Source organism: Monodelphis domestica, chromosome 4, assembly GCF_027887165.1.
Source record: "Monodelphis domestica isolate mMonDom1 chromosome 4, mMonDom1.pri, whole genome shotgun sequence".
Lineage (NCBI taxonomy): Eukaryota > Metazoa > Chordata > Mammalia > Didelphimorphia > Didelphidae > Monodelphis > Monodelphis domestica.
Genome location: NC_077230.1, coordinates 206,221,341 through 206,248,279, shown reverse-complemented (window position 1 = coordinate 206,248,279; position 26,939 = coordinate 206,221,341). Strand labels below are relative to the sequence as shown.

General features: G+C 34.0%; 1 protein-coding gene across 1 annotated transcript in view; it reads right to left on the bottom strand.

Annotated features, from left to right (window-relative positions):
- COL3A1 (collagen type III alpha 1 chain) overlaps nt 1-14,645 on the bottom strand; it is a 62,988-nt gene extending 48,343 nt beyond the window's left edge. The window contains exon 1 of the mRNA XM_001378421.5: nt 14,423-14,645. Coding sequence (XP_001378458.3) covers nt 14,423-14,510 — 88 coding nt within the window. The 5' untranslated portion in view covers nt 14,511-14,645. The remainder of the gene's footprint in view (nt 1-14,422) is intronic.
- Nucleotides 14,646-26,939: the final 12,294 nt, after the last annotated feature.

Below are 26,939 nucleotides of genomic sequence, written 5' to 3'. Positions count from 1 at the left end.
ATGAAAGGGGAAATTGTAGTATTCTTGGCAGCATAAATATACTCACTAGGTTTTCTTGGGAAAACTTTAGCTGAGCTAATTTAATGTGTTGCATACCCATCCCGGCTCGGTGTTCTGATGTGCATCAAGAGGTCAAAATGCAATATTGTCTACCGTATGTTACGCATATGCCTATAGAGAAAGCTCACATTGCTCTAATAAGTACATCTCTTTTTCAAACACTGGGAAATGATAGGAAAAAATAACAAGAAAGGAGGGAAATTGTGCTTTGGCTATGGGACGGGTTGGGGAAGGGAGAGAGGGAAAGAATATGATTCTTGTAACCAAAGAATAATGTTCTAAATTGACTAAATTTAAAAAAAAGGGAAAAAAAAGAAAGGAGGGAAAAGCTGACTACTATCCATTTACTTGTGGTTTAAAGTAATGGAATGTTTTCTGCAACCAATATTTTGTTCTTGGTATCCTCATGTTATTATTATTAAGATAATCTCAAATATCAAGACTGAAGAGTTTTAGTGTTTGCCAGTGAGAAAGCAGTACCTAATTCTTAAAGAACTAGTTGTGGACTGTGGTAATATACAATTTTAGTTCTTTCATGATTACTGAGATTGCTTGCCAATAATTGTGAAAATACATAACAAATTTCTGAACATCTGCAAATGATTTTGTAAACTACAAGGGGTGTTCTGTTCAGTGCTCTTGTATATTTTATGAAACAGTGAGATTATATTTCTTTAATGTTCAGAGGATTGAAGGAAAACAACTGGAGAAGGACACGGTACTGTAATAACTATATAGTATACTGCCATATGGCATATTGGAGATTATCTTATGGACTATCCCTTCTGAATTTTACCTCTATTGAGCTCCATTGGAGTTCAGGGTTCAAATATTTCCTCGGATTCCCTGTCCTCTAACTGAGTGTCAGTGCTAGGTCCTACATTGAACTATGACCAAGTATTCTGAGGACACAAGATGAAAATCCTACAATTTTCCTTTGTGCTTTCCAGTTTTATAACCATCATCTTGACATGTGATCTTTATGAAGCAAAGAGAAAAAAATCTATGACCACTTGCTTCTCTTAAAAAATATGAAGTTGATGCTTGATCACATGGGTTGATGGGGATATGATTGGGGATGTAGACTCTAAATGATCATCCTAGTGCAAATATTAATTATATGGAAATAGGTTTTGATCAATGACACATGTAAAACCTAGAGAAATTGCCCATAGGGTGGGAAGGAGAGGGGAAGAACATGATTCTTATAACTATGGAAAAATATTCTAAATTAATTAAATAATTTTTTTCAATTAAAAATATGAAGTTGAGGAAAGGGTCTAAAACCCATTTTTCATATTTTCTAAAACCAACCATTAATAGACAAAGTAATTTTCAACATAGAGCATTTCAGCATAGGTCACAGAATCAGAGCTAGGAACTCAAAGGAGGGTTATAAAGTACAACCATTACCTGAAAAGAGCTTTTCTGAAAAAGGAACAGTGATTTTTGGAAAGTTTTTATAGAAAAGTTGAACAGATATATGCACATAGATAAATATATAAGCATGTTATAAACACAAGCATAGATATGTATAAGAAAGAGAGGTAGAATTTAAATCTATACATTCAAAGCCAAATGGATATTTAGGGAGTTAATTAAAATGTTCAATGCCTTTGTCATGAAAAGTGAAAAAAAAATAAAATAAAAAGTCTTGCAGCGAGGGTCCATTTTCATGTGCCATGATCAGGTTGTAAGACTTCTGGATCTTCACTTTAGCCATCTGCTCATCTATTGCTACAAAAAGCCCATTTGCTCACCACCTATTGCTCTAACTACATTGATGCCAAACTAAGGAAATAGAGTGTTCTGGGGCAAAACAGTACTAGAAACTAGTCCTTTGGGTGTCCAAAGGCCCCAAGAACAGAATTTTCAGCAATGAGGTTTCTGAGCTGACCATTTGATAGAGGGCAGATTTTTAGGAGTGCCAAGAAGAATAGAAGAGGGAGGAAGTGTGGATAAATATCTCTGGAAGCATTTTATCTTGGTTCACATTATTCAAAGCAAAGCACTTTGGTCTTTATTTTGTAGGTCAGGGGAGTAAAAATAGTTTTTGGAGTCCAAGAATGCTGTAGAGAACTGCCTCGGTCTTCTTTATATTATGTGTATATTAGAGTCTTAATGCATAAGAACATTCTCCATTAAACTGAGGAATTAAAAAGTCCTTTCTTATTTCTTCTTAACATTTTAGTTGTGTCTACTGTTAATAAAATAAAACAGGATTGATTTATTAACATTTTAAACAAGTGAGAAAGAGTCTGTTTATTTTAGAGGAAAACTATTCTAACTTCTCTGTTTTGAAACAGATATATGAGAACATTGGAAAGAAATACTGCCTCAGCTTTTAAAGGAGCATTCCTTTGAACTTAGTGAACAAGAAAGCAGATTGCCAAAGGGCCTACCTCAGAGCAAATGGTGACTGTTACAATGATGACTATGTTTATTAAAAAAATTCTTTCCCCGCTTGTTTAAAGCAGTAATGGAAACAAATTGAACCCTGCAATGAGCTCATTGGTTCCCTAAGCCAGGATCTCAAATGTTCTGAGTTTGGAATAATTAGATATAATCTGAAGCCATGAACTATTAAAGTATCATCCACCATAAAACACCAGAAAGAACAATGGAAGAATAAGGATATTAACATGTGTCTTTGAAAAGAGATTCATTAAGAAACACAGAGGGTGATCTTCAATCTGAAATTTCTTGTATGTAAACAAAAAAGGGTTCAAATCTATGAATGCCCTGGCATAATTACTAAGAAATTTCACAATAGGGAATAGTAATTCATCTGGAATGTAATATCCTATAGAGTTGCTTGGAGCACAAATAAATTAAGGGACTTGTCACTTGGTCACATGATCATATAGCTTGTAAGTGTCAGATGGAGGGAGGAATGGAGGGAGATGGAGAGGAAGAAAAGAAAATAAAGGATAAAGGGAAGGAAAGAAAGGGGAAAGGAGGAAGAAGGGGAGGGGAAGAAATGAAGGAAACAAAGAAGGTAGGAAGGAAAAGAAGGAAAGAAAAGATGAAGGAAGAAAAGGGGGAGGATAATAGGGAAAGAGAGATCAAAGGAAGAAAGAAAGGAAAGGCAAGAAGGAGAAATAAAGGAGGAATGAAAGGAAAATTGAGGAGAAAAGGAAAGGATGAAAATCTGATTAAATACTCATGGCTTACATGGTTAAATTTGATTAAATTACAGACAGAATGTATTAGGTATAAGAGAATTACATCATATTTCTAAATAGATTTTAAAACAATGAGCTTCTTAAATCTAAGAAATTCTGTTTCCTATAGAAAATTTAGAATTGGTGGCATTGCCTCTTAATACAAAAGCATCTTTTTCCAATGCTCAAAGCAACAAGTAAGGTGAGGTGGATGGTTCTTGGCTCTAGGGAGAGAATTAGAGAAACCATCAACTTAACTTCAGCAGGTAGAAACAATTGCATTCAATTACATAGCTATCTGGGTGGCTAGGGGGCTTAATGGATAGAAAGCCAGGTTTAGAGATGGAAAATCCTAGGTTCAAATCTTGCCTCAGACACTTCTTAGCTATAGGATCCTGGGCAAGTCACTAACCCCCCACCCCCACCCCCACCCCGCCCCCATGTGCTTAGTCCTTGCTGTTATTCTGCCTTAGAACTGATACTGATACTTAGCATGGGTTCTAAGACAAAAGTTTAGTTTTAAAAAAGATATATTGCAAGAAAAATTAGCTCATGAAGATGTATTGCAGGAAAGTTCTCTACTTGGCCCTTCTTTGTTTTTTTGTTTGTTTGTTTGTTTGTTTGTTTGTTTTGTTTGTTTTTTTTTCTCAACAGAGAGGCCTCTCCAGGAACTCAAGATCACTGTTTTTCTTTCTCATATCCTGTGATCCCCCTCCTCCACCTCCACTCATCCTACTTTAGTAAGGACTTTATGTCTAGATGCTGAGATCTTCTCTGGATTTTTCCCATCCACTTCAAGTGAATTAGTCTTTGTTCTGAGAATTTTCACCTCTCTAGTATCAAAAGCATGTCCCATTCCCCTGGGGTCATGCAAGATAGCAGTGTGTGGCAATGAATTTAATCAGACAAACTAGTTCCTAATAACTAAATACATGTTATTCTTAAGTAATATAATATCTTAACCCACTTAAAATGTCAACACCTGAAAAAAATACAACAAAAATATTGTTGTTTGTAGTTCAGTTATGTCTGATCCCATTTAGGATTTTCTTTGCAAAGATACTGGAGCTGGTTTGCCATTTCTTTCTCCAACTCATTTCAGAGGAGGAAACTGGTTGAAGTGACTTCTCTAGGGTCAACCAACTAGTAAGTTTCTGAGGCTAGATTTGAACTCAGAGAAATGGCAACAAGTACCAGACTCTATCCACTGTGCCACCTAATTACTCCACAACAAAAGTAGTATTGTTAATATGGGGATTTTACTCTCTGTGTCAGACCAGTAGGAGGGATAATTTTTGGTCAGGTTATCCTTTAGATACTCCTCTAGTCATACCAAGTAAGTAGTTGGTCACCGGCTCCCTATAGGCACAGAACTAGCCCTATTCCAAAATGTTGAGTAGGAAGTGCTTATGGTTAGAAGAGGATTCATGAAGCCAATGTTGTTGGCTGTTGTGGAAAGGCAATGGCAGGAGGTTGTGAGATAAGAGAGACAGCAAAGGTATTTTAAAGAAATGTTGTCATGGACTCTACTGAGAGAAAGCATGACATCCAGTTAATTTCAACTTTTATTTTTTTAGGTGTGGTAGATGGAAGAAGAGAGCAATGGAATCCTAATTATACTGAGTTATGCAGTTTTGATTTTGAGATTCCTAGAAACACACAAGTTAGAAAATTGGAGCTAAAGTATCATGTAGCAAGCCATAAACAAAATAAATTTGGGCTTTACTGCCAAAGTGGCAGTATCTTTTATTGTGCACATCATTATAAATTTAAAGCTCATTCAATGTGTTCTCCCTTAAGATGACTTTCCAAACTGCAATCTTCTCTGTCATTTAGTATTATGTCTCTCAGTAAAAAGTAAAGCACTGAAATCAATTTATTTGTGGTAATACAAATGAGAAATTGGAATAAATTATGTTTTGGGGGATCTAATTTTTTATGAACTGAATTTTTTCTTTCATAGTCTATTTTATCTTTTCAGGTTTTCAAAGTTTTTTCTAATAATAATTTATTCCTATTGCAAAGAACTCAAACCAATGTGCCTAAGGCTAGCAATAATGCATACTAAAATTTTTCTTCTTATATTTTTTTAAGTAAAATATATCAGTAGATTCCTGGTTGCAAGGTTGGTATAGTGATGGTATTAGTGTATGGAAGGAAAATCATAACATATCCTTAGTTTCTCATGAGCATAATTTTTAAATGTTTTACTACTAAATTATTTTGTCTTGCGCATAAGTACAATTGTAATTTTGCCTTCACAAAAATTTTACTTGAATAAATACATGATTCTGGCATGGAGGGAAATGGAGAAGCACTAACAAAACACATTCTAATTTGAAAAAAAATGCCTAAAGCCTCCAGATCATATATGAACTTCCTGTGTTAAACTTAATTTTTTTTCTTTTTTCATTTATTAATCATTTCACTGTCCTTACTTTGGGCATTATGGTAGGTTCTGGGTATGGAAAAGACAGTCTCTGTAATTGAGCCACATATGTTCCATTATTCAGAAAATGTCATGTCAAACATTCAACAAGTATTTGTTGAATGCATGAATGGACAAGAGTTCTTGATTATATTTTTATAAATGAATCCTTTTGATTTTAATATTTGTGATGAAAATTTGTATGTAATGTTTTGCATATAACAGGAATTTAGTAAATGATTATTGAATTGAGTTGGATTTTTCAATGTATCTTCCTAAAAATGGTGATAGAATAATGACTAAGGTACCTTCAAATGATTATCTATACAATTTTATTGCCTGAACATTTCAACTTAAAATGCAATTATGTGAGCAACATGTTGTCCTATAGATCTTTCTTCCTTTCTTCCTCTCATTCCTGTGATCCATGTGCCTATTTTTAGGAAATATCTTGAAGCTGACTAATTTTTTAACTAAGAAAAATATCTAAAGAACTTTGAAAGTACTTTGCCATTTCTGATAACCAAAAATTACATCTATTTTTATCATGCCATTATTAATTCCAAAATGATGGAATTATTTGAACAAAGTATTTTAATGGCCTTACCATATTTGGCAAATACATCTTTCCAACCTACCTGTATCTGAAAACTTCCATTTTTCTACTACATGATTCTAAGTGGCATTTCAATTCCCCTTTTCAGTGATTTCTTCTTCTGGTGTTACTAAGTTTGCCATCTAAGAGGGCTGAAGAGTCCTAAGAAGATTTGAATCCAAAGCTATGAACCTCCCTTCTGACTCCTACATTATGACTGCCAGACACAGAAGGGTAGAAACAACCACATTCTGCAAAGGCAGATTTGGAAGAGATAATAGTGCAAAGCAACATATCTTCCCTTTCAAGCCCTAACATGAAAAACCACAGCTGGAGTTAAATTCCACTGTTTATTTTCTTCTGACCTTATGAAAGAGAGTAATGTTATCTAGATGGCCACCCTGATGACATCCAGACCACCATCAGCATTATAATAGTGTGCAGAGAGCTCCAGCATACATCATATCATACTCTAGGAAGAGGAATTTGAATTCAAACAGTGAAGCCTTTTGTTTCAACTGAAACATTGTCTCAAAAGAATTATCTGTAGAATAATTGCTAAACAATGTTAAATGGAGTGTCCCTTCTAAAACATGCTCATTTCCCTGAAAATATAATTACGAAGTGAATGATGGGTACAAAAACTAACATTTTTCTTCTAAGGTTTGATTTTGTTGCATGGCCATTTAACCCAGAATGACCATTTCTTTTAGCTATGCCCTGTTCCAGAAGTCTGTCTATTTTGTTCCCAAAACCAAACTATAGGAAATAAACAAAAGGGCTAAATAGTTATGGATTATTTAGAGTAAAATGGAGACATCAGTTCTATCTCAGAAGTAGGATTCAGAGTGAACATTTGCTTTCAATCATTTCCAAGCTAGTATGCCTGGCAGCAAACAGGATTCCTGGGCATGTGGTGGATGTATAACACATCCTAGTTGATTTATTGATTAATGCTTACTATTTTGATCCTTCTCCATTTGACTTTTTGCACACTACTCTCTTACACACTCACACACATTTGTTTTTAAATAAGGGTTTAACAAAAAAGAATACTTGTCTGGAAGCAGAACTCTGGAGCAATCCTGGAAAATGGAAGGGACTTATTAGGTAATCTAAAAAGAATTTCTCTCTGCTGTGCTTTCACGAAGTAGAGACAGAAATCCCAAAGGCTAATGCAAAACTATAGTTAACAAACGACTTGTGTATGAATGGCTGTCTCCTGATTTCCATTGTCATCTTGACATAAAACATGCAGAGTTTCTGACTTTGAGAATTCCAGATTTTTTCCCCTACAGCCAAACCTTTTTTTTAAGCATGAAAAACAATAAAAAGAAAGACAGCCTCTCCTAAGGAACACTGTTTAACAAGAAACAAACATTTTCCTAAAAAGTTTTTAGTCACTGTACAAATGGAAACTTTACAAGCCATGCTTAAATCTGGACCATTCAAGGATCACTATTTTCTTTTCTCTACCTTAAATCTTAAGTAATACATTTGTGTTTTAGGGTTGCCATGCCATTAGGTAGCATCAATTGAAAGTTGGACTACATGAAGCTTTCATCATAGGGCACTTGAATAGAATTACATTCTATGTTCAGTAGGGGTCTTTCTTCTCACTGAGTGAATTCCAGGGCAAGGGGGATTTGTCTTTAAACTATCTAGCAGGAATCATCCTGAGAATTTACTCAAGGAACAAGACTAAACTTATGGCCAGTTATTCAGGCTCAAATACTATTTTATTTTATTTTCCATTAATATTTTAAAAATAATAGTACCATCAAGTTCCATCATGTTGGTATCATTTTCTACCAGTATCCCAGATTCATATTAGTAGTCTGCTCCATTTAAACTTTTATCACTATATTCTTCTTCTCCTCCACTAAATCTATAAATATATGGAATGTATACAGGGAATTTAGGGTAGGAAATAGATTCATTCATTTAAAAAGACAAATTCCCTATCTCTGTAAATTAGAATCTTTGGGAAGTATATAAATTCTTACTGATTACTTGGATAGTGGTACCTGGAAAAGTGGCTACAAAGGGAAATCCTAATAGTCTGAGGAAGTTATTGCACGAATTTACATTTCACAGTTTGATATAAGTGAGGAACAATGTTACAGGAATGAAAACACCTTTTTTATGGAAGCTAATAAAAATGAAATTTAGCCAGGTTGGAGATTTAAACCTATTACTCCATAGAGATGTTGAAGAGCAGTAAGCAATGCTGATAAATTATCATTAGAAAATGATGTAAGTCTCACCCAGTATAAAGCAGTATATATGATGCTTCATGTTCAAAGGGTAATCCACAATAAGGAAAAGAGAGGCAACAGGGAAAATCTCACATAGTCTGATTAGGGTAAAGACTGACAGCCTACTAACTCCAGATTCTGTGATTTGTGAAGCTTACCTGTTGTGATTTGATGAAGTATTTTGCTGACCAACAGCACTAATAAATGAAACTGGTGACTGTATTATAGATTGTGTCATTTCACTCTTCTAGATTGTAAGTTTTAAGAGATCAGAGATAACATTCTAAACTTTATGTGTGGCCTAGAGCCTAACATAGTCTTTATTTGTCATGGAAGGAACACTAGATTAGAACTCAAGACTTGAACCCTGGACAAGTAACTTAATCCTTTAAAATCTTCGTTTCCTCATTTGTCAAATGCATGTGTTGTATTAAACATTTTCAAAGAAATTCCTTCCTTCTTTAAAGGTTTAGCTGAACCTAACAAATATTCACATAATTAACATCATAGTCACAAAAGTCAAGGCAACATCACCATGTTAGAGATCAGTTAGTGCTTCATTATTAATTTGCTAAAGTTAATTTCCACTTTGAATAACAATGGCAGCACCAATCTATATAATTCTCATTCACTACTATGCAGTCATTTCCAGCTTTTCTTTAAAAATGGAAACAAGCCAGATCTACCCAGCCAAAAATAAAGGAAAGATGGAACAATTATTCAGCACATCTGAAGCCATTTAGAAAAGCAATTCAGAATACTGAGATGACATGACATCAAGTTTGCCTGCATCATCTGGATTGGCTCTTTTTCACATTTATGGACCATTCATTCAGCCCTTTCCATTTCATCCAGTCCTGCTTATTTATTTTAAGGCATGACATATAAATTTATATATACATATATATGTCTATATCAGTATTCCACTAGTTATTTTTAAAATCTTTGAGTATTTTCAATCCTACTAACTAAATGATTCAAAATTCAATCAGTTATTATAAACAGAGCAATGAATAATGAATTGCACTTATATAATTTCACCTCCGTAAAAGAATCCTTTTCATAAAGATCCATAGGTGGTGGTAGATTGTGGGTTAAACCCTTAAACAATGAAGGATGCAAAAGCCACTATTATGATCTATGGCTTTGTAAAATATTCCTCTGTTAGTACATCCTCTAATGTCAGAATTACTATATGTTGTAGTGTGAGGGTGTGTATAATCCACATGTGAACATATTATTTATATTGATAAAATGTAACCTACTTGAGGGTAAGGACCATTTTCATTTTGTCTTTGGCCACCACCTACCAGATTAGCTGGCAGGAAGATTAAAAAAAAAAAAAGTTGTTGATGTATTGATTCTCAGTGGGACTAACAACCCAATAATCTACAACACAACCAGAGGAATGGAAGTTGGGTAATTAGAAGTTAGTTTATTGGATTGCTGATGACATAATGGATTGAGAAGGGGTTTAGGGACAGGAAGACCAGAGTTCAAATTCTGACAGCCATTTAATAACTATGTGAGCCTGGACAAAAAATTGAACCTCTACCAGCCTCACTTTACTCTTCAGTAAAATGGACATAATAATAGCAATCTTACCTCAGAAGGCTGTGGGGCAGGTCAACTGCAATAATGTGAAAAATGTGTTTTGGAAACCTTAGCACACTAGTTAAATGGTAGGTATGACTAATTTCTAATTTTATGGGAAAAACTGAAAATCTGTGCAATGATCAATTCGGTATCAGTGAACTTATGCCAACTAGATGTTATTTTTTAAAACCCTTACTTTTTGTCTTAGAATCAATGTTGTATATTAGTTCCAAAGTAGAAGAGTAGTAAGGGCTAGGAAATGGGGATTAAGTGACTTACCCAGGGTAATACAGCTAGTAAGTGTCTGAGGCCAGATTTAAACCTAGGTTCTATCCACTAAGCCACCTAACTGCTCTCATTATTTTTAATTCTTACCAATTTTAATCTTTTTTAAATCAAGTATGTTGATGAAGCTTCTTTCTGAATGGCCAGCTTAATTTAAAAAAGTTATTAGGGCTAGAAGAACTTTTATGTGTGAGTTGAGGGGGGTGAGGATGAGTGGGCATGGGGAGATTTCTTCTGAAGCCCTCTCTTCCACTAAGACTAAAGAAAACAATTTATAAAATCATGCATTATTGAATTAACTCTCTTGAACAAAAAATTATTCATTATCTTTGATATATAAAATGTTATGCTAGCTTCAAAGACAAAAAAGGGGGGTTGTCTTTCAGAAGTTTACATTCTACTGGTCAAAAGTAAAAGTAAGACACTATCAAGGTAGTTTTATAAACTGTAGAGATTGTCCATGTCTCTTCTCTCTGTCTCTGTCTCTGTCCCTGTTTCTCTCTCTCCTCTTCCCTTGTCTCTCTCATTGTTTCTCTGACTCTCTGTCTCTCTCTGTCTCTGTCTCTCTCCTTCTATTCCTTTTTCCCCCTGCCTCTTAGTCTTTAAGTCTCTCTCAATCTCTGTCTGTCTCTGTTTCTCTCTCTCTACATCTGTCTCTTTCTGTCTTTCCCTCACTCTCTCATTCTCTTCCCCTCTTTCTCCCTCTCCTCTATCTCTCTCTCTGACTCTGTCTCTTTCTCTGTCTCTCAGTCTCTGTATCTCTGTCTGTCTCTGTCTCTCTGTCTGTCTCTGTCTCTGTCTCTTTCTGTCTTTCCCTCACTCTCTCACTCTTCTCCTCTTTTTCCCTCTCCCCTATCTGACTCTATCTCTTTCTCTGTCTCTCTGTTTGTCTGTCTCTCTGTCTCTCTATCTCTCTGTCTGTCTCTCTGTCCCTGTCTCTGTCTGTCTCTGTCTCTGCCTCTGTCCCTCTGTCCCTCTGTCTCTCTGTCTCTGTCTGTCTGTCTGTCTGTCTGTCTCTCTGTGTCTCTTTCTCACCATCTCTTCCCCCTTCTCCCCCCTCTCTGGCTCTCTGGCTCTGGCTCTCCCTCTCTCTCCCCGCCTCTCTGTCTCTCAGCTACATTTTCCTTATTGTTATAATTATCTAGAACATATTGGCATGTTGTCAAACCAACCCTTTAAATTGATCCAGATTTGTTGGTTCTGAACTAATTATCCATAATTACGATCCATGTTCAGTTAAACAACTGAGTTGTTTAACGAGAATAGCTGGAGAAACAGAAAATGAGCATAAGCATCTTGAGCTTTAGGATACTTTACACATAAATGTGTACACACAAACCCCACTCTTCTCTCCTGTTTAAAAGTGCTCATCATTTGTTGGATACAAATAATTAAATGATGGTCCTAGACATATGGTTTCTTTAATATGAACAGAAATTAAGAAATGATATTAGAGAATTTATAAAAGTGGCCACAACTCCAGGTATTATTTGGAATCAACATAATATCCAGGTATATTTCAAATTAAAGTTGCATTATTACTGTAATGTCAATAAAAGGTGGCCAAACATTTTAAGTACTTCATAGGTTTTCATTAGGAACATTAGGGACATTTGGAAGGATAGTATCTTCTTTTAAGAGCCTTTATGTTTTCCAAAGCCATTCTGAAATGTTCATCACAATCACTTCACAGTCACTTTCAAATTGGCAAAGGCTCTCTTTCTATTAACCCACTGGGCTTTGTCCTCTGTGAAGGAAACCTGTCAGCCACTAGATGGCACTTAATTCTCTTAGAACTGATGAGAGTTTGGGCTACAGGAAATGTAACAGACTACATTACTCCATTGGGGAAAAACCAGTTCATAAATTAAATGCTGTTTTAACATCATTTAAAAAAAAAGAAAATTTGTGGAGATGAAGAGCATATTTTTGGTCTCCAGAACACTTTTCTAAACTGAGCAAAAAATTTTAAGCCTCAGTCTGCACTTTGCTGAGTCTCTCTGATTGGGAAGCCAATCTAAGAAACACATGGTCCCAAGCTCCATCTGCCTATTCTCGGTGGGCTGTTTTCTTATCCCCCAGCTTCCTGTCAACCTTGCCAGAGCTTGACTACTGGCAAGATTTTTGGGGAAACCATTTGAAACTCTCCAGAAAGTAAGGTATATTTGTTTTAAATCACATTGTGCATTATTTTTTTTTGGCTTTCGTGGAGTTGTGTGTGTGTGTGTGTGTGTGTGTGTGTGTGTGTGTGTGTGTGTGTGTGTGTGTGTTTTGGGAGAGGACCAGAACACTTTTCACTCCCAACCAATCCTCTCCTCTCACACTTAGTTGCATCAGGAACACTATTAGTTGAGACTATTTGATTTTTTTCCTATTACACTACCCCTCCCACAGAAAATATAAAATAAACATTTGGAGAGGAAAAAAAAAAGATAACTGGCCTTTCTGGCAATGGAGATATTAGAGAAAATTAAGTATTCCTCATTAGAGCTATAATGGGAAAGACAAATAATCTAAAAGCAAGTTAAAAGGACATAGAACAGCTTAACTTTTGCTTTGCATTTTGAGTTATCTTTATAAGATGTCTAACTGAAGAGATGTAGTTATGAAACTTTTTTAAAAAGTATATTTTTGTGACACTTTTAATGAAATAAAGTTCTCTCATTGTCTGGGGGCTAGAATGGCTTAGCAACTAAAAGAGGAATAAAGATAATGTAATGTATTGGGGGAAGGGTATAGGAATTTGATTAGACTGCAGAAGAATCCTAGTGGGGGGTGCTGGGAGTAGAGGGAGTCAATTATTAGCATATGGGGATGTGAGGGGGGGGTAAAGGGAGAGAAGTTCCTTTCTTTTCTAGCAATGGCCAGGAGATGACTTTCATTTATGTTGTGCCTGTGAGGGCAGCACTGGTATTTGAAGGTTAATTAAAAAGTGATTCTTACATTATACCAAGGCAGCTATAATGCAAACCCAAAAAGTGAAAAGATTTGATCATCAACATTTTAGACAAACACAATCATTTTACTATTTTCTTTTCATTAGTTTTAAAATTAGTATATTAAGGATCAATTTCTGTAAGGTGTTTCTGTTCCAGTTTATCATTTTTATCCAACATTCTCATGATTTTAAGAGCAGTGAAAGAAAAGCATCACTTTTACAAACAAAAAAAGTGGGAGACCTAATGTTTATTAGGGAAATTTTCTGCAAGGCAAAAATTAGGTTCATTCAACAACTCAACAAGTAACCTGATTAGACAATCCAGTTTATTACCTGATTTGCAGACTAGTCAACTCATTCAAGATGAAATTGTAATCCTGAAAATAATCTACTTATTAATTCAGATGCAGTTATAAAGCATACTATGAAAGGGAAAACATCTAGATATCTTAACAATGTGCCAGTTTGAAAGATCATATTAAACTTTGCAAATACTTGAAATAGACTTAAAATGAAAAGGATGAAAACACATTAAAGACTGTTAAAATCATTTACCTTTCTGCTGTGCATGGCAATAAAAGCTTGGGGGAGGACAGACATTTCCTTATCCTGTTTTACAAAAGTATATTCAACAATCCTCGTGAATTACAGTATTTTTCCTTAAGATGAAATTCTTTAAAACATACCATTTTCATGCCCAAACAATGCCTAATGTACAGTTTCAAGAGGTAATCCAGAAAACAGCTGGAAACAGAAGTATTACAAGAAACCAATAACTTCCAGACTGCCTAGGGAAGCATTCCAAGATGTTAACAATCCAAGATTTTTTTAAAAAGTGATTTTAAAAGTTTCCAGTTCCTTTAATGTGAAAACCAGTTAGTAGAGCAGCATTTTCATCTTTTAAAAAATATGAAACTTTTTAAGCACTCAAACAATACTATAAAACTATATGAGAAACCCAGTCATGAACAATTAGATATTTTAAAATCGGGAGTTTACCAAGAAAAGCTACATTTTGGAGATTCTATTTTCTTCTCTCTAGAACCCACTGTGAGAGGTAAAAAACTCATAAAGTTATTTGAAATGGGAATTACTCACCTTCTTGTGGATGTTGTTGTGCCAAAATAATTGAGGGGTGAAAGACAGCAAGAATTACCAAAGTCAGTATTTGCACAAAGCTCATCATGTCTAAATATTAGACATGAGACTCTTTGTGCAAAAAGAAGGGGGGAAAGAAAAATCAGTTCAAAGTAGCACCATCAATTGCTCCCTGCCCTTCAGCACCGGGCCCTTCATAAAACAGCCACTGAGATTCCTTTGCTTTGGCCTTAAATAGGAAAAACTTTGGCTTCCCTTACTTTCCAGCCCCTTTCTGAAATATGAGAGCAGCACCCATCCCCTTAACAGTAAAAGAAATGATTAATATTTCTTTTGCTCGTATAGACTAAAACAGCCTCCCAAACTAGATAAAGGGCACATCTGGAGTTGTTGGTATACAATAGAATTATAACTGTTGGTATATGAGTGCTGTTATATGGCATGTGTTTGTACATACATACATATCTTTAAATATGTTTATAACATATGGATGTGGGAAAAAAGCACACTGACTTGCTGAGCTTTCTGTAAGGAAAACTTGGGATGTTAAGAGCCCCCTTTTTGATGGCAAGACCTGGTTGGCTGAGAACATGTACTGCCCAGATCATCGAGCTAGGTAATTTTTACACCTGATCCTATTAAGAGATAATTTATGTTGGAATTTTGCCAGGATACACCCAAACTAAACTGAACACTACAAGGGAAAAGTGAAAGACTAATGGAAAGAAAAGCCTGTTTCCTCCCCCTCCTCTCCTCTACCCACCCACCCTCAATACTGAGAGTTGAATTCTAATAAGACACCAAGCTAAAGCCTCAGTATCTGGGCTCAGCTTGTAGAGTATCTGAAAAGTTAGATCTTTATCTCCATTTTTTTTGTAGCCTACACAAATTTCTCCGGTCAGCCAAATCAAGCTGGAGACTTTGCAGAGGCTTAGTTTTCTTGTGAGATTTCCAACATGTCTGCTGATTTCCCTAGCCAGTAATAGCATTAAAACAGATTTTCTAAAGGAAATTTAGCCCTTCCATTCCTTGTTTTAGTCAGAAATTGGAAGCGAAATATAACATCTCACATGGTATGGTAATATAATGTCTCAACAGGTTCTCACTATCTGGAGTGTCATGAACATTCCTAATTAAAAAGCTCCAATGATATGTAGACCCCAGATTTGTAGTAGCATGCTAGACCACATAGTTTCAACCCATTTCCAGAACCATAAAGGATAAGACTTGGAACACATTTGAAACATAAATACCAGCCCCATTTCTAGGACCACTGGGCTTCTCTTGGGAATTTCTAAAATATCCTCTCAGTTCCATAATCTTCAGAAGATTGCTTCAATATCACTTCTCATCATCCTACCACATCTACTCCAATTTAGCCAAGTTAATAATCTGCTTCTTGTCTGAGGAGTGACTTTCTAACAAGTGCTTGCCATTGCCCCCATTCTAAAATTTCCACTTTTCTAAACTCAAGTCTCAAAAAAAAACCTAAACAAATTTTCATTCTTAGGAGTCCCTCTTTATTAATCTTGCTCTGATTTATCAGTGTTCTTTCTTATTCTGTGTCTCTTTAGCACTTATAGATTGAATTTTTAGTTCATCACAATCACTCCTTTAATTATGAATGCAAATATTCCATACAAATTAACCAAATACTCTATGCCTTCCCTCCCAACCTCCTCAGTCACTTTGGAGAGCAGTCAAGATGTCTTATGCTCATGGAATCTTTGGTGGTTGACAAGGGTGTCTGTCTGATACAGTTTCTTTTTTGTACTACTTTCTTTCTCTTTCTCTGAAGGCAACCATGTTTATACAATCCTTCCCAATATCAATCCTCCCTTTTCAATTAATTCCCATTTATTTTACCTCAGGCAATCTCCTTTGTCACATATATTTCTTTAGCTCTCTCTTTTTCTGTTCCCAATTCCCATTCAGGTCCCTGAGGAAAAAATGTATTTTGTTTTATTTTTATCTTTCCTCTTTATTCTATTTTAATTCTATTTAATATTATATATATATATATGATATACTGAATATATTATTATATACTTTATTCTACTCATGCTTAGGATAGTTTTACCCCAGTATTGATTGCAAAGAATAAAAACAGTGCTAATGAGATATCAGCATCTAGGATATGAAATATTTTTCATTTTAAAGGAAAAGTAGTCTTAAAGAACCAGTATAAACTCTACAGACCTTTAGCTGTGCCCTTTGGACTTTCCAAAATGTCCTATATCTAATACCTTCATCTTTTTCTAATTATATCTGTCTTTCTTTAAATACCAGTATTTGATGCAAATGAGAAAAGAACCAATTGCACCTTTTCTTTTTTCTTGCTTTGAATACAAAATTATTTCCTACTATTTTTGTTTCCCTCATGCACATATTTCAACTAAATTCCTATTTAAAGGGATTTCTGTGGATGAGCCTGGAAACTCAAACACCATTATTCCACTGTTTCTATGGGCAACTGTTTTGCATTTAAAACAACCTATATACATATGAACTTTTGGAAGACAGCCTGCTTGTAAGTTTGGAATGAGCTCCATAATATTTAGCAATCATGGAAATCTTTCTTTGAAACTGTTGCTCTGTTGTTCTCAAGCTCTTTCATGTATCTATGTTTTATTTTTTTTCTCCAGCTAGGTTGTAAATTCTCATCTAGCTCTAAATTCTATGAAATCTATAAAGTTTGACTTCGCAACTCCTCAGCTTTCTGAGCCAGAAAAGATAACCCTCTTCCTATGGCTGCCAATAAAAACTAAAAAAAAAAAACAACTAAAAAAAGAGCATTAGTTGGAAGGAAAACACCCAATCTGGGGCTTTGGCAACCAAACTTCCACAATTAAAAATTCATTCTATTTCGTTTCAGAAAAAATGATTCTAACTGATAGCAAACAACTCCTCTTGTAGTATATTCATTCCATGACATTTGTACCTTTATAAATTTTAATCAATTTTGATATCACTATATTAGAGACAATAAAACAATGATATGCATGTAAGTTCATTCTTCACAAATGGATTGAATAAATTGTACTTCTTTGTTCCATAAATTACTTTAAATTTTCCCATGTGACTTGTGTAATTTAATATTCCACAGTTAAGAAGGTTCAAACATGTATCTTTCCACTGAGATAGCCAGAAAAGTGTTTTCTCTCCACAATGCTAATTGGTCTTACATGTAACTTCCATTTAGGAACGAAGAATTACTTTAAAAAAATCAATGCAGAGATGCAGAAATAAAGGAAGTCATAATTCATCATCAGTAAAGAATGACTTGTACATGTGCATGGCAGATTATTAAATCACATCCATTTGTTAGAAGATGCTTTTCTAAAAGTTGCATCCTATCTTTCAAATATCACCTCTATTTTTAAAAGGACAAAATTTTCTTAAACCTTACTCATATGATCCTATTATTTTTGACTCTAGATTATATGCCATGATTCTTAACCCCACTTCTTACATAGTAGATTTCATTATAAAATAGCTATTTCACAACTTGAAAAATCCAGAGGCCATTGTTTCAGATGAAGCCACAATATTTTTAAAACACAGTTTAACAGAGAAGACACTCACTCTAAGACAGAAGGTAATGGTTTAAAAAAAAAGAAAAGAAAGAAAGGCAGCAATAGTTGTACTTTCCTACCTCCTCATAGAGATTATAATAATATACTGAAGTCTCATGAGGAATCTGGGTAAAACCAATATGGAATTAATTGTTGATTCATCTAAAACAGTTCTTTGTATCCTTTTTTGTAAAGCTGCCACAACATTGAGAAGGAAAGCAGTGGAGAAAGTCCCATTTTCTTACTTTTGGGGGTAATAATACAACTCTGAAAATTAGCAACAGAACAAAAGAATTTGCTTTGTTGTCACTAGAATCACTGACCTAGTGGAATGTGAATTTTAGGTCCAGCTTAGGGATGTGTGCTAGTTCATTTCTGGCCATACAAGAACTCCTGAAACAGGATGAATAGAAACTCCCAATACTGTGTATTCTAGGTCTATAAATCCAAGGTTAGAGAGCCTGAATCTTGAAGCAACTATGGTTGTATGACCTGCTTCTACCTAAGGTGCCATCATTTTATTCAGAGAATTCCCCTCATGCTCTAGGCATTAATGAATATGTTTGTGTTTCCATATGTATTGGCCTTGAGATTAGGAATTCTGGTTGGTGGAAACCCAACAAATGTTTAGTGCTTCTAGCAAAATGTTTTCACTAATGTATATATTCATGCTTGATATGCACGTTTTAGAAATTTTGAACTATATATGTGTATACTTATATACTTTGTGAGTCTATATCCATAATGTTCTATTATATATCTCCATACATACACACAAACATATACATATATAGTACAAATGACATTGGTCAACATGTTTTTTTTTTTAACTTTCAGAGAGAATGTTCAAATGCATGAGATAAAAAAATCATTGGAATATTGGAATACATAAAAACAAATATGTATTCGTATATGCATTATGCGAACACCGACTAGACCTGTGATTCCATTGGTATAAGACATTTCCAAAAGAGGAAACACCCTTACCCATGCCAGTTAGTTCCCTCACTTCAGTTTAAAGCTTTAGTCACTTGCCTAGAACTTTGAGAAGTTTAATGACTTTTCCAGGATGACTCAGACAATTTGAAAAAGGAGGGATCTGAACCCTGAACTTTTAAGTTTCAAGGTTGACTCTTATCTTTTACACTATGCTCTTTCTAAAAAATCTCTCATATAAATGTTTGTGTGCATATATATAAATATTCATATATATATATATACTTTATTCCTGTACATACATATACAAATACATAATAAATTTTGCACAAAGAACATATCAACTTCAGTGAATTTTTTTAGTTTGTTCTCCTTCTCCGTCTCTGAAAGTTCTATTCGATCTCTTATTCCAAATCACTTATTATTTTTAAAAGATTCTAGTTTATGGTTTACCCTCTCCTATATCTCCAATATGCCTTCACATGGATTTCCTCCTATCATCTAAAAACTTTTACTAGAATAGTGACCAGATATGCATTATTTTGTACTGTGCATTATTTGTAATATGCATTATTTTGTATTTGTGTACTGTGTCTGGCTCTAAATTATACCACATACTTAATTTAGCACAATGCCAAATTCTTTGACTTAAATAACATTCCTCCCATAGTTCTATCCTCCTTTACCTGATTTCCAGGCCCTAGTTATCTCCTATGTTTCCTTATTTGGGGGCCATTACTCAAGGTCATCCTGCTTATCTTGGGGTCCTCTCAGATCTATTTGCATGTACTCTAAGGATGGTGCATATATATCTATGATTGAAAAGAAGCAAGGTTCTTATACTGTCTATTGTGCAATACTTTACATATTCTAATTACAGATCAAGTAATGTTTATTTCTATAGAATTTTTCTTTGTTGATTTTTTCAGGATATGGAAAATATCTTTTTCTTTCTTTTCCAGAATGCCTATGGAAATTTAGTGCAAACAAAATACCTGCATTTACCAAAGAAGTGATTATTCTGGCTTTCTTGTAAAAAAGACAGTTGCTATAAAGATGAGCCAAGTCAAGGGAGGGGCAGATTATCAACCAAAAATTCAAATTATTTCCCATCTAGTGGGAAAAAAAAAGTCTTGGGATAGATGCACTAATAACACAGCTGTGATTAACTTAGTAGGCCAGTAAATGTTAACAGTGCTCTCTGTAACAGAAATGAAAAACCCCATTATCTAGGTCACTCATATCAGGGAATGACAGTACTTCTTCCTTTATTTTCTTCTTGCATCATATATATTTTTTTTCAACTAAGATGATAGTTCGTCATGGATATTTTATTTCCAAAACAACCAATTGGCTTCCAAAATCCTTCTTATTTACTTTAAAATATACTCAAGTCACTCATGCATAGTCAATAATCTTTTATGTGAACACCAAAATTATGATTCATAATAGAGCAATTGGAGATATAACTATACTATAAAGGTTAATGTGAAGAGGAAATCACCTAGGAGTAAGCCCTATAAAATTGAGGAGACAAATTCCTTAGGCTATGGTCTAAATGTTAATCAAATATCATTCTAAGTAATCTTTTTCAGTTTAAACTTCTTACTGGTCAAGACGATGAAAGTTAGTTATGTAGTCTAAGATCTTCATAGTATAGACAATCAATCTGGGGCACACAGAGTTAAATTTACTTATCCAAAGATTTTTCCCTCCTCAGGAAATGTGAGTCATATTTTAAATGAAAGAGGACAGAGAATCTGCCAGAAAGAGATGCTCTAATGTGCAAACAGAAGGTTATAAGGTTGGTGACATCTTTAAGCAAAAGAAAATTAGGCATTTGCTTATGTGGTATAATTCAAAAGCCTTTCCTCATCCCATAAAAATAGTATTTCCATTTGAAATTCACAGGCATGGATAAATTCCTCTGGGTTAATAATATTCTATTTATTATTTTTCAAATAATTCTGAAAGGGTTAAAACTACTTAAAAAAAACCCTTTCTTTCCATCTTAGATTTAGTACTGTTTATTGGTTCTAAGGCAGAAGAATTGTAAGGGATAGGCAATGGGGAGTTAAACGAATTCACCGGCATCACACAACTAGGAGATGAGGACAGATTTGAACCCAGGACCTCTCATTTCTAGGCCTGGCTCTCAAGCCACTAAGCCACCTAGATGTCCCCCAATTCAACAGCTTTTAATGAGTATCACTTATGTATTCTTTCCTAAAAGGCATTATGGTGGGCTCTTTGAACGATTCAAAGATGAATAAGCCATAATCTTTATTTTCATAGAGATTATGCCCTATAAATGAGCAAAGGAGAGGAAGGGTGAATGAAATAAAAGAAAAGAAATGAAAAACAGGTTTGGGATATGAGAAATTCAAATTATGGTCAATAAATCCAACAATTAAATATTATAATTTAATTTTTCCTTTGCTGAACTATACAAAATATCTCAAGAACAATTTAAAAAGCCTTCTCCAGTAAAGACAGAAGCAGTGTAGTCCAAATGTGATCAGAGTTAAAAGTAATTTGTAGGGCTCTGTGTTTTGTGGTCATGAGAACTTAGAGCTTACCCACCCAGACTTCAAATAAAAAATTCCTTCAAACATCGTAGGTAAAAAACTGGAGATAAATAGAAAGATGACTTAAAAGGGCGGGTTTTTAAAAAAAATTAGAAGTGAAACATATTATATACCTCTCTCAACCACAGTAATGGAATGATTTTTTAAATAATTTTAAATAAAATTTTAATGCAACTTTTTTATAATAACCTTTTTGCTTCCTAGAGCAGTGAGGGTTAGACAATGAGGGTTGTGACACCCAGGGTCATATATCTAGGAAGTCTGAGGTCACATTTGAACCCAGGACCTCCCATCTCTGAGTTGGGGTCCCTCTCCACTGACCAACTTAGCTGCTTTTCCCAAGAGATATATTCTTAACCAAACAAGAGGTAGAGACAATTACAGAAAATAAAATAAATAACTTTGCTTGGAACTGAAAAGCTCTTGCATAGATGTTATTAATATGTCTAGGACAAGAAGGGAAGTGATAGGATGGCAAAAATAATAACTTTGTGTCAGATTTCTCTAACAGTTTGGCATCTAAAATATAAGCATACACAGTCTCTCTCTCTCTCTCTCTCTCTCTCTCTCTCTATATATATATATATACATATATAAACACACATATACACATACACATATTTATGTTAGCCATTTCCCAAAAGAAACATTTTCAAAGGATATATAAAAACAATTTTCAAAATAATTGTAAAGCATTAATATCCTCATAAAAAGCTCTAAATCATTAAGAATAAAAGAAATTCAAATCAAAACAACTCTGAAGTTTCACCTTATACTCTGTGAACTTGAAAAAATAAAACGAAAATGGCAATGGTTAATGTTGTAGAGGTTGTGGGAAGATAAGTATACTAATACATTATTGGTGGAGCTTATGAGTCTTAGAACCATTTTAGAAAGCAATTCGAATTAAGCAAATAAATTAACTAAAATATTTATATGTTTTGAATCAGAGATTTCATTATTGGACATATACCTGAAGTAATCCATAGATGAGAAAAGCATTCCCTATATACATCAAAAGTTTTAGAGTGGCACTTTTTATGTTATCTAAAAAATGGAAACAAAGGAGATGCACATAAACTGAGGAAATTCTAAATAAATTAAAGTATTTGAATGAAACAAATCTATTGTGCTACAAGAAATGATCCATGTGATGAATACAGAGGAGAATGAAAAGGTCTGAATGAATTGAGGCAGAGTGAAGTAAGAAAACAATATACATCATAACTGTAACAATGTCAATGGAAAGAACACTAGACACCAAAAAGAATCAAGTCATTCTAACAAAATTACAAAGAACCAGTGGGACTCGAATGTAGATATTTAAGAAGACATCTCCAACTCATCTCCTTGTGGAGGTGGGAGGTCAACAATATTAACATTCCATGTCTTAAGACTTTGTCAAAGTTTAAATAAACTTTGCTAACTTTTTTTTGTCCCCTCCTAAAAAAAAAACAATTCTATTTGTCATATGGAATGGCTGTCAGGAAGGAAGAGGGAGAGAGTTAAATGGGGTTCTGTGGTGATATGAGAAAGAGAAAATTAAAATTACTTTTAAGAAAGATAATAGAGGGGGAACAATTACAAACATACTTTCTAATGCCCAAGACAGAAATCAAAAGGAAAAGCATTAAAGCAAAAGTATTAAAATGGATTTATTAAATAATCAAAGAAATTAAGATAAATGATATTAAATTAATACTGGCATTTAAGGGATGTATAGCAGTTTGGGGATGCCTAAACATATTATGTCATATAGATGTAATGGAATTATATTTTATTATAAAATGACTAAACATACAATTCCAAAGAATCCTAGGAAGTATTAACTGACACAGAATGGAATGAGCAAAACTAAGAGGACATTTTATGCGATTACTACAACATTGTGAAGACAAACAATCGAAACATTTGGGACTCTATTAATGCAATGTGATTGCAGGGACCTGTGATGAAACATGTTACCTCCTAACATGGGTGATGGACTCAAAGTACAGAAATAGACATTTTTTTGGTCATGATTATTGTATGGATTTGTTTTGCCAATAAAAGGGTCTTTAAAACATCTTTTAAACTACACGAAGGAACTCTGAGGTATCACCTCACACCTAGCAGATTGGCTAACATGACAACAATAACATGACAGCAAAGGAAAGTAATGAATGCTGGAGGGGATGTGGCAAAATTGGGACATTAATGCATTGCTGGTGGAATTGTGAATCGATCCAATCATTCTGGAAGGCAATTTGGAACTATGCCCAAAGGGTAATAGAAGACTGTCTGTCCTTTGATCCAGCCATAGCACTGCTGGGTTTGTACTCCAAAGAGATAATAAGGAAAAAGACTTATACAAGAATATTCATAGCTGCACTCTTTGTGGTGGCAAAAAATTAGAAAATGAGGGGATGCCCTTCAATTGGGGAATGGCTGAATAAATTATGGTATATGTTGGTGATGGAATACTATTGTGCTCAAAGGAATAATAAAGTGGAGGAATTCCATGGAGACTGGAACAACCTCCAGGAATTGATGCAGAGTGAGAGGAGCAGAACCAGGAGAATATTATACACAGAGACTGATACATTGTGGCACAATTGAATGAAATAGACTTAAAAACAACTGCTTGATCACAAGTGTCAATGGTGATATGATTGAGATTATAAACCCTAAATAATCACCCTAGTGCACATATCAATAATATGGAAATATGTCTTGACCAAAGACACATGTAAAACCTAGTGGAATTGTGAGTTGGATTATAGGAGGGGTTTGGGGGAGGGGAGGGAAATACCATGATTTTTGTAATCCTGGAAAAATGGTTTAAATTAATCAGTTAAATAAAATAAAATAAAACAACAACAACAACAAAATACTCGAAGGTCAGAAGGAAGCACAACCAAGCAGGATAATAATGTATGGAAATTATAATAATATTTAAAATATTATTTGTCCATTATATTAAAATACCCAGTTTACTCTTCCCCGCTTTTGTCTCCTTCTATTAGAGAGGGCAACATTTCATTATATATATATATATATATATATATATATATAATTATGTATTTCTATTTCTATTTATCAGTTCTTTTTGTGTAGGTAGACAAATTTCAAACATTCTCTTGGCTCTGCTTCTTTTACTCTTCATAATTTCATGTAGGTATTTCTATTTTCCCCAAATTAATTTGTTTGTCATTTCTTATGATGCACCAGTATTTCATCACAAATATATGCCACAACTTGCTGAGGCATTCCCCAACTGATAGGCATCCCTTCAATTTCCAGTTCTTTGCCACCACAAAGAGAGCTGCCAAATATATTTTAGAAGATATAGGTTCTTTTCCTTTTCCTCATGGGATAATAATGATATTGCTGAATCCAAAGGATACACAGTTTTATAACTTGTTGGACATAATTTCAAATTGCTCTCTGAAATAGTTGAATCTGTTCGAGGTTCCACTAATAGTCTATATGTTTCCAGTTTCCCACATCTCCTCAAACATTTGTCATTTTGCTCTTTTACCATTTTATAATATATGTGTGAGATGATAACTTAGAGTTATTTTGATTTATGTTTTTCTAATCAATCATGATTTGGAACATTTGTTTTTCATGTACTTGTATATAGCTTCGATATCTTAATCCAAAAACTGTTTTTATATCTTTTGACCATTTATCAATTGGCAAATGGTTCATATCCTTGTATATTTGACACAATTATCTATATATTTTGTATATGTGACTTTTATCTGAGAGACAGCCTATAAAATTCCTTGCTAACTTATTGTTTTCTTCAAAAACTTGGCTACCTTATTAATTTTTCAATTTAATATATTCAGAATTATCACTTTTTATATCTCATAGTGTTTTCTATGTCTTATGTAATGGGTAATATATTCCCTGTTTTTCTAATTTGCTTTTGGTAACTCCTTTTATGACTAGTTCATGTATACATTTTGATCTTATCTTGATAAATGGTATAAGATATTGGTTTGTATCTAGTTTCTTCCAGACTGCTTTCCAGTTTTCCAAACCCTTTTTAACAAATAGTGAAGTTTTGTTCCCTCCAATAGCATCTTTACTTTTATAAAACACAATGTTACTATAACTTTTTTTCACAATTATTGTATGTCTATTCTATTCTACAGATCTACTTTTCTATTTCTTGGTCAATATAAAGTAGTTTTTATCATTGCTACTTTATAATATAGTTTAAAATCTGGTACTGCTAGCCCTCCTTCAAATTTTTTCCTATTAATCTTTGATATTCTTGACCTTGGGTTTTTCCAAATGAATGTTATTATTTTTCTAGTTCAATAAAATAATTGGTTATATATATGTATAATGCATAATATTTTAACAAAAATTCTGTATGATATAGATTCAGTTTCATGTATAATCCCCTTTTCATTCTACTATATGTATGTGGAAATGCATGAGATATTTTGGTGCTTAAGACTGGAATAAAAATTAATCTTTAAAAAATAAAAAGTGCTATTAAAGAGTTGTGTGTGTGTGTGTGTGTATTCATTTCTATATGTGGTGATCCAGGAAGACTTTGAAGTAATAAAATATTTGAGTCATTTTGAAAGGTAAGTACGATTTCTATGAATGGCCAGGACGTAGGAAAGTTTGGATGTGGGTGGTAGAGGAGTAAGGGGGAATAAATCTCAAGAGCAAATATCATTATGTAAATAAATGATTAAAAAACTGAGTAAATTAGAAAGTTCATGGATAATGGGATATTTACAAGTCTTTGTGAATTATGCTGACCAAATATTTTCTGATTACAAGGTTGAGTACTCCTGTGTGAAATGAGTTATAATGGGTAATTTTGTGAGAAGGTGTTAAAGAGAGTTAATTTCTGGACCAAGATCATTATTTAAGGAGTGCAGGACTGAATAGGATGCCCCAGTGCAGGAGACTGGATAGAGGAATGAGGATTTGATACATTTGGTGTACTGAGGAAAGAAGATTCAAGAAAGAGCAAGACTAGATTAAGAAAATAAATGTGAAATTACTGAATTTTCAGTGTTGCTTAGAGCTAGCATTGATAAAGTAAATTACAGAATAACTGTGCATTAAATCTTGTACTGGATAAAAATATAGAATGGTGGATCACTTGAATAGAACAGAGGTAAATGACATTAGCAATCTCATCTTTGACAAATCCAATGATCCCAGATTTTGAGTAAGAACTCACTATTTGACAAAAACTTGTAGGAAAGCTGCAAACCAGTATAGCAGAAACTAGGTATAGGCCAGTATCTCACACTTTTTCCCCAAGATAAGGTCAAAATGGGGATATGATTTAGACAGAAAGGGTAATTCCATAAGTAAATTTGGGGGACCATATAAGAGTTAACCTGCCAGATCTATGATGAAGGGAAGAAATTATGATCAAATAAGAGGCAGAGAATT